A 9,143-nucleotide genomic window follows, 5' to 3' on the forward strand; every position below is an offset into this window, starting at 1 on the left:
TGCTCCAACCAATAGCCATGTTAGAGGCACTAGCTGCTCATTCTGAACTGGTGAGAGAGTGAGACTAGGCTGTCATTCATGTCACATGGCACCTTTAAAGGTCAGTTTCTCTGTGTATTCCTTGGGGGATGGGTGCCTGCATACAGTTCAGCACAGGGCTGCAGATCCAATTATATTTAAAAGACTAGGATTCCAGTCCTGTCGTCTTGTGTGCAGAGGCAGCTGAGCTTTGGATCCTGCTTGGAGCTCCTTAGTGCCGGCGCAATAAGAGACCTTGATCTGGTGACGGCGGCTGGACTAGCCTTTTTTCATTTATTTTAGCCAAAACAGCAGGAACCATAGATTTGATTCAGATTTCCAAACTATATAGATCTATTTTTGTGTCCATGCAAGCAGAAACAAAAATTTCAAGCTTCTTTGCTGACATTTCATATGCACCAGCCCTGTCTGAAAGTAGGCATAGTTCAGTTTCAGAAGTGGTAAGAGGTCTGTTTTTTCTCTACTTCACTTTAGAGAAATTGAGTGTGTTTTACATTTAGAAAAAATTAGTTGCTTTACAAATATTACATTATGATTTTAATTTTTAATTACTATTCTTTCTCTTTGTGCTACAGCAAGTAATCCATAGTTTGATCATTTTTTTTAAGAGCAACTATTTGGCAATCTGAAAGGTGCAGAAAGGTGTGAGACAAATAAAGTAGCCCCACATGACAGAAAATATGCATTAGAAAGCCTTATTTTACTGGTTGTTCAGCAGGATGAGATCTTAAGGGCACAATCCTATGGCTGCTAGACAGCAGCTAGACGGCCAATAGGATTGGTCGGTTTCTGGCAACCGACCTCAGAGCCTGCGCTCTAAGGTCGGTTCCTGGAGAACTGTCTCCCCAGCCCCTCCTCCGCCACTTCGTAGGTGGCGCAGATCGTCTCCATGCTCCGCGCTCATAAGAGCAGCACGGAGCAGGGGGAAAGGGGGCATTTCTGGGGGTGGGGCAGGGAGTTTGTAAGTGCTGGTATGACACTTCCTATGTGTCGTCCAGCCTCCCTACCCCTCGCTCCGATGTCCCGTGGCTAGACAGCCATCTAGCCATGAATGCAGGGTGGCTGGAGCACAAAGGAGAGGATCCCCTCTGCACTCCTCCCGCAGTGCTTTGGATAGGCGCGAATTTGGAGGTGGCCGTCTATCTGCATAGGATTACTCCCTAAGACCCCTCACCTTCCTTTCTCCTCCCTGCCTTGTTTGCCACTCAAAAAATAGGATGGGCAGCGAAGGAACAGCGGTCATGGACTGGATTTTGTAATATGATCTTTGTACCATATATGGGAGGATGAGACAGCTAGAAAACTGTACACATACTACCTGCACATGATAGGCTCACACATATTACTTGCATATGTCGTCTATTTAAGTGTGAACTTATGGGTCATTTTATATAAAATATTATTTCCAAGTAGTTTACAAGAACACCTACACAGAAATTACACTGTGATTTATAACACACAATTACAGCATATCAAAATGAAATAACCACTAAAATAGTTACTAAAATAACATGAAAAACATAAATAGAAGCAGCCATTACAAATGAAAACAAAACCCACTGTTGGAATAATTAAGATACACTTAATCTGCAGTTTAGCAATAATTAAGCACTTGGAAATACTGTTTAAATAAGCAGTCAGTGTGTGACAATGAATTGGAACAAGGGGAGAGATTGAGTGGGCCTCTCTAGGAAAATAATTCTACAAGGGACCTGGATCAAGAAAGCATCAGAAGATTAAAGGGAAGAACTTGTGAGAGGAGGTGATCTCTAAAATTATCTGTCATATTACAGAAACTCACAGACTAGTTGTAAGGATTACTAAGATATCGGCCCAGTTCAGATGTAACAATCAGGATCTGATCATAGCTTCTTATCATAGTTGGTAAGCAGGGATTCAGCCTCAGGTTCCTGATTTGTAATAGGAAGCTAGTCTCATCGGCCCAAATTGTTTCATCTGAACTGGGCCTTGAATATGGAATGCTTTGAAGCACTATATAAATACTTAACAGTGTTGTTATTGTGTTGAAAAGGAATACTTGTATGGTCTACCTAATATTTTATTGAACATTTTCTCTCTTCTATCAGATCCTGGTAGCATCACTATTAAGGGGGAGCGTCTGAGTGCTAAACTGAAGTCTTTGCCAGGGACAAATGAACCCTATGAAAGTAGTGTTAGTAAAGAAATAGGTAAGTTAGGTGTCTAATAGCATTTTTGTTGTTGTTCAGTCGTTCAGTCGTGTCCGACTCTTCGTGACCCCATGGACCATAGCACGCCAGGCCTTCCTGTCCTGCGCTCTCTCCCGGAGCGTGCTCAAGTTCATATTCATTGCATCCGTGATGCTATCTAGCCATCTCATCCTCTGCCGTCCCCTTCTCCTTTTGCCTTCAGTCTTTCCCAGCATCAGGGTCTTTTCCAGGGAGTTTTCTCTTCGCATTAGGTGGCCAAAATATTGGAGCTTCAGCTTCAGGATCTGTCCTTCCAATGAGCACTCAGGGTTGATTTCCTTTAGGATGGACTGATTTGACCTCCTTGCAGTCCAGGGGACTCGTAAGAGTCTTCTCCAGCACCACAGTTCGAAAGCATCAATTCTTCGGCGCTCAGCCTTCCTTATAGTCCAGCTCTCACAGCCATACATTACTACTGGGAAAACCATAGCTTTGATTAGACGGACCTTTGTCGGCAAGGTGATGTCTCTAATAGCATGCTTTCATATAAATCAGTGGACTCAGGAAGTAAGGCAATGTTTATGTTTTCAGATCACTTGTGTAATTCAAAAGAAAAAAAATACAACTCCAGTGAAAGTTCATAGCAGAGAAACGAACACAACCTGGGAAACTACCTAAAGTACTTTCTACAGTATTTCAGTCTAACAGTCCTTACGTTATATAAAGCTGGAATAGTCAACCAAGTTTTTGAAAAGGGACTTGTATAGGTTGCAAACAGAAAGTGGTCCTGGTGATATCAGTGTGATTATTGTGTGTGCAAAACTGAAATACATATTCAAGATCAGGCCCAAATACACTGAAAGTGCAATCCTGTGCATATTTACTCAGAAATAAGTCCCATTGACTTCAGTGGGGCTTACTCCCAAGTAACTGCATTGCACTTTAAGGCTGCAATCTTATGCACGTTCACTTGGGAAAAGGTGCCATTTAACTCGAGACATACATCTGTGTAAACATGAACAGGATCGAACTGTAGATGTCCTACTTACACTGTTTTTAAAGCAGCTTTATGAAATGCAACATTAAAAACCATCCTGTAAAAAGGCAGTTCCATTAACCATCCACGTCAATCCTACAAACATGCAAAATAACAACAGTGCCATACAGAATATGTGTGTGCTATTTTATTTATATACTAGCAAACGGACCCAGCTTCACATGGCCAGGAATAGCTCGTAGTTTGATACAGCAATGCCTCCAGGCAAACTTACACAGCTTCCCAAGTTGGGCATGTACCCACCCCATCTGAGTGAAGGCACGGCCACTGAGACCCCTACGTGTGGCCCCTGCCATGGTGTACCTTTATAGCCCTCTGAGGGAATTGTCTGCCCCCTCCCTCCTCCTGTGGGGAGGGGGCTGCCCCACAGAAGCAGGCAGGTGTATAAATCTGTCTCTTGGCCTATTAATCTGCCATGGCTTCAAACTGCATGGACTGCAAAGCTATGCATTGGTCAGGAAAGTCTGCCATAGTGACTGAAGATGTTATTACAGACTTCACTCACACAGACACATCTAAATTAATTAAAATAAATGTGTTTTAAAAAGAAAATAAACCCGAGGTGCACTTCCCTAGGGTCCCCTTAGTGTGGGTGCCAAGTTTCAGATGTCTAAATTTTACAGTATTTGTGCAAGGATGCAGAGAAACGGACAGAAATACATCCTCTTATTACTTTTAATTGTTCAGTCCACCAGAGGCAAACTGTTCCCTTTTGCAAGCAGTAGACTGTTGAGGGTTAATGATGGAAATCAAGACAAGATTTAGGATAAGGTGGAATTCCATTATTTGATGACAAGAGAAGATGGGATAATATCACTAGTGGAAAGACTTTCACAGTTTAGCAGGATTTCACACAGAATTGTCAAGTATGGGGCAGATCAAATGGCCATTCCTGTTGTAAAGCATGATCTTATTCTTACGTAATTCTTAAATGTTAGATGTTAAATGTTCTGTTCCTCAGAAAAACTTGTGGTTTTTGTGTTTTTCTTCTTTCTTCCTTTTTAAAACCGTAGATGCTTCCTATCTGGACCCACTTGGACCCCAGGCTGAGAGACCAAAAACTGCACTAAGGAAAAAAATGGATGAAGATGAATTTGCTGATGAAGAACTAGGGGAAGATTTGCTTCCAGACTAGCTTGTCCAGTTTATTAATTTTAAAAGTTTTAAAAGAAAGAAAACTCGTTTCTTATAGCTTTTGATAAGGTTGTGAAAATTTGTATATGTATTTCATCGATGTGTATATAAACTGTGGATTGTAAGTAAACCCTTTTTATAGTAATAACTTAAAATCCTTCATACAGATCTTATTCACTGCAGCAATCTAAATTTTTTACTTTCATATTTTTGTATGTGGTCACCAAAAGATCTTTAAAGGACTATAACAGTTCAAGATGTTGGTGGAAAGTATGAGGCCGATACCTTGGTGCATGATTACAGATTTATACATTTATTCAATTTAATTGGTATTAGCATTTATATACTACCTCATCTGCTAAAAAGCCATCAAGGCAGTGTACAAAAATTTAACACAATAAGGGAGCAATCCTATGGCCACGAGACAGTGGCTAGACGGCCATAGGATATCGTGTTTTCCAGGAACCGACCTCAGAGCCCACGCTCCAAGGTCAGTTCCTGGAGAACTGACCTCCCCCCACTTCCGCGCTGCCTTGGAGGCAGTGCGGGACAGCTGCATCCTCTGTGCTTGCAAGAGGAGCGTGGAGCAGCTGAAACGGGGCGTGGCTGGGGGTGTTCCGGGGCAGGGAGGGCAGAAATGCCTGTATGACCCATCCAATGAGTTGTACAGCAGCCTCCTGTCCTGCTCCATCTTCCCACAGCTTGACAGCTGCAATCAGCTGTCTAGCCCAAAATGCAGGGCAGGAGAAGTGCAGAGGGAACAATCCCCTCTGAGCTTATCCTGCCCTGCTTTGGACAGGCGGTCACCTCCAAGTTCAGAGACGGCCGCCTGTCTGGATAGGATTGTGCCCTAAAGCAGTAAAACAATAAAAACAAGAACTTTAAACATGGTAAAAACATGGAGGAAGTAATCCTATGGCCCCAAGACAGAGTCTGGGGGGCAATAGGGTATTTCAGATTCCTGGATCCAAGGTCAGACACAGCGCTTTGACCTCGGACCCAGGAATCCGAGCTCCTCTCCCCCTTCCCCTTGCAGCTGGCATAGTGAGAACCAGACTGCCTGCCTCTTCAAGGTCATAAAAGTGACCTTGGAGAGGAAGTAAAGGAGGCGTTCCCATGGGAGAGGACTGCAAAGGCCAGCTTATGCTGTATCCTGAGGCCTTTGCAGCCTTCTTCCCTCCCTCTCTGCAACGCCTCAGCTAGACAGGCAAAAAAGCCCATCTAGCTGAAATGCATCATGGGAGGTGTGGCAGAGGCAACGATCACCTCCGTCACGCCTCCCCCCCTGCACTGGACACTTGTAAGCTTCCAAGTTTGGAGGCTTACAAGTATCAACGGTGGACTGCATAGGATTGCACCATAAACTACACATTTTAAAAGGCTACATTGAAAAGATGCTTCTTTATACTCTTCCGTTACACATACATCTTTACACCCTTTTTTATACCCTTCTTGAGGGAGCGCATTCATAGTTTGGGAGCAATATCAGAGAAAGCCCTTTTGCATGTGCCTCTGTGGGTAATGGCACCCTCAAAAGGTCCTCTCCTGAGGATCTTAATACCTGGACAGGTTCATAGCGATACAGATGGTCCCTTAGATAGCCATTCCGTAGCCATTTAAGGCTTTTAACCTATAAACCAACACCTTGAATTGCATCCAGAAAGCAATTGGCAACCACTGCAGGTCTTTCAGGACAGGTGTAATATGATCCCAGTGCTGTGAACCGATTAGTAGCCTAGCTTCTGCATTTTGCACCAACTGAAGCTTCCAGACACTCTTCAGAGGTAGCTCCATATAGAGTTCATTGCAATAGTCTAAATGTGATATGACTAAGGCATGGATAACAGTTGCCAAGTCAGGCTGATTCAGGAAGGGTCACAGCTGATGCACCACATGTAATTGTGCAAATGCACTCCTTGCCACCACTGCTACATGAACATCAAGGGATAGCGTACAATCAAAGAGGACTCCCAAGCTGTGGAACCGATCCTTCATGGGAGCACGAGCCCTTCCAGAACAGGTCCGAGTCAGGCTTTCTACCAACCAACAACACCTGCCTTTTCTCTGTGTTTCACCTCCCCTTGTTCATCCTCATCCAGCCTGTTATCAACCCCAGGCAATGTTCAAGGGTTTTGACTGCTGCCTTGGTGTTAGGTGACAAAGAGCAATAGAGCTGGGTGTTATCAGCACGTTGGTGGTACCTTTCTGCAAAGCTCTTAATTACCCATCCCAGCAGTTTCATATACATGTACTCATCATGGCAAATGCCCATTATAGGTGGTGAGAAATTGTGTGAAATGCCTATTTTCTGCTACTTAAAGCAGTGCCACTGAAAAGCAGTCTGGTGGCATGTTTCTTAAAATAACTACTTTGCATATACATATACACAGGTCTTGGGCTAAATCATGCATATTAGAAACGATGGACATAGTACATGTATGTGTAAAACCGCAAGAGGTAGCAGATTTAACAATGAATCATTCACCACACTACTGGTGATCCAGAATAAGGCCATGAGGGAGGAGAAGCTCTTGGGGGGGTATTTTGGGAAGGGGATTATGTCAGGATTTGGCAGGACAACCTATAGTGAGACAGATATGGGGAACTTGGTAGTGAGTGCAGGTAGTGATTGCAAATTGAATGCAACTGTTTGCCTTACATTAACACTTCAAGGGCACAATCCTATGCATGTTTAGACAGAAAAAGTCCTATGGCTGGCAACTGGTTGGGGCATACTAGGAGTTGTAGGACTTCTTTCTGTCTAAACATGCATAGGACTGGGCCCTAAAAATTGACCATTATTTGTCTAGTGACCTATACCACCTGCATTTTGGAACTATTTGTCTACACTTGACACTGTCTTTCTAAGGCTTTTAGACCAAGTGAGCTGCTCATAGTAGTTGGTGCAGTTTTCCATATAACTTCCCATATTTGTCAAGTAGTGTTTCTTCCATAATTCTCTTCACACCTATGAGAGAACTGCAGCATCTTGCATGCCTCCCATTAATGATCTAGCAAAAAGGTGTGTGTTTTAAATCCTCAGGTTCCAGTTGTTACACCAGTCACCTATACTGAGATCATGGGAATTACTCCACTTTAAAGAAACTGAAGTAGGTAATTAGAATTGCACAAATTTCAGAAAAGACATTTGAATAGAGGGCCATGGCTGACCTGAACGGTACTGTTTCAGCTCATCGCTTTTTCCAGTTAGCTAAAATCATGACTTTGACATACCATGGAGCCATAGCAGAAAAATGCACTAGAGTCAGATCCAGCTCAACAAACCTTTGGGGAATCATAAATTATGCATTTTGCTTCTCCTGTAAGTTAACAAAAACCCTTTCAGCTTCTAGGGGCCCCTTGTTTTCCTTTCTGCATTTCTGTCACATTTATTTGTAAAAGGCAGCAGGTTTGAAAGGTACACTATGGAGGAAAACGCAAATACCATCCTTTTGTTTAAATAATCCCAAGTTTTCGCTATCTCGGGCTGACTGATGAAAGTCAGCTTCTGTTCTCTCAAAGCAATCTATCCATCTCAATTCATGAACTAATGAGATGTTTCGAATGGGGAATGAAGTATACTCAAGAACAGCGACATTTTTAGGCATTGTTTTCTGTCACTGCACTGTGTTGCAGCTTTGATTCCGCTAGAAATCTTCTGTCCATAAACAAATATGGCTTTTAGGTTAAGAGACTGAAAGGCAGAGAGATTACTGATGCATAGTTTATGAAGACTGGCCTTATTCTGCCTAATTAAGGTTGCAGTCCTATATACACTTCTCTGGGAGTAAGACCTATTGAACTCACTAGGACTTGCTGTGCATAGGATTGAGTTGTAAATAGATTAGAGAGAATAACATTCTGTGATAAGATTCACATGTTGCATGGGGTCTGGCTCAAGATCTCAGCTACCACAGCTGGGAAATATTTCTTTCTGAAACCTTGGAGTGCTGTGGACTGCCTGTTGCAAACAGATTACTCAACTAGAGAGACAATGGTCTGGCTCAGAATAAGGCAGCTTCATCTGTCCAGTTCTGAGAAGCTGTTATCCAAATGTAGAGTGCTTGCAAAAGAAACCCCATACTATAGAAATAAAGAAAAGGATAAGGCAAAGTGAAAAAATATTAATTTGGCTAAAAGTGAGAGCAGTAGGAATGAGGCTGGTCAATTTCATTAAGAACCGCCTACCTTATCTCTCATAATTCAAGCATTCATTAGGTGCAACAGCAAATGCTCTTGCTAAAGTAGAATCAAAATGGATTCTCCTGAAATCACATCATTTTTATACAAAACCACCATCAAATCACAGCTCACATCCTTGTCCCTGGACAGTACTGCAAATAAATAACTAAAATCGCAAATTCAGTTCTTCATGGTACTGCTGTGGCACAAAAACAGCCGTCTGAATCGTCATGGGTTTAATATGGATACCCTAATCCAATAAATCAAATCACAGTTTTGAGAAATCTGTGGTTTTTTAATGGTGCAGGATGTGATCTGCGTTTTGATGGTGGATTTGGAGGGGTGTTCTATGTAAAATCATGAAAATCGCTTTCTGGGATGGGATCTATGTCAGGCTACGTGCTCGCACCCTGTTGATGATAACACCGCGCGCTGGAGTTGTGGTTTTTTACAGTGCAGCGTGCAGCTTTGAGCTGTGTTTTGGTGATGCATTTGGGAGATCTCAGACCTCCGTGTAAAAATCACGCGGATCCACTCATTCCCACCCACTCCAAGCAAAAAGA

At 42.8% G+C, this 9,143-nt stretch overlaps 1 protein-coding gene across 2 annotated transcripts in view; it reads left to right on the forward strand.

Annotated features, from left to right (window-relative positions):
* Positions 1-4,717, forward strand: part of IFT88 (intraflagellar transport 88) — a 57,905-nt gene extending 53,188 nt beyond the window's left edge. For both annotated transcript variants that reach the window (XM_084842833.1, XM_084842834.1), the window contains 2 exons: positions 2,127-2,228; positions 4,278-4,717. In XM_084842833.1, the coding sequence (XP_084698959.1) occupies positions 2,127-2,228; positions 4,278-4,399 (224 nt within the window). In that variant the 3' untranslated portion in view covers positions 4,400-4,717. The remainder of the gene's footprint in view (positions 1-2,126; positions 2,229-4,277) is intronic.
* Positions 4,718-9,143: the final 4,426 nt, after the last annotated feature.

Source organism: Heloderma suspectum, chromosome 3 (genome assembly GCF_057233095.1).
Source record: "Heloderma suspectum isolate Gila_16-S chromosome 3, 16-S_ref, whole genome shotgun sequence".
Lineage (NCBI taxonomy): Eukaryota > Metazoa > Chordata > Lepidosauria > Squamata > Helodermatidae > Heloderma > Heloderma suspectum.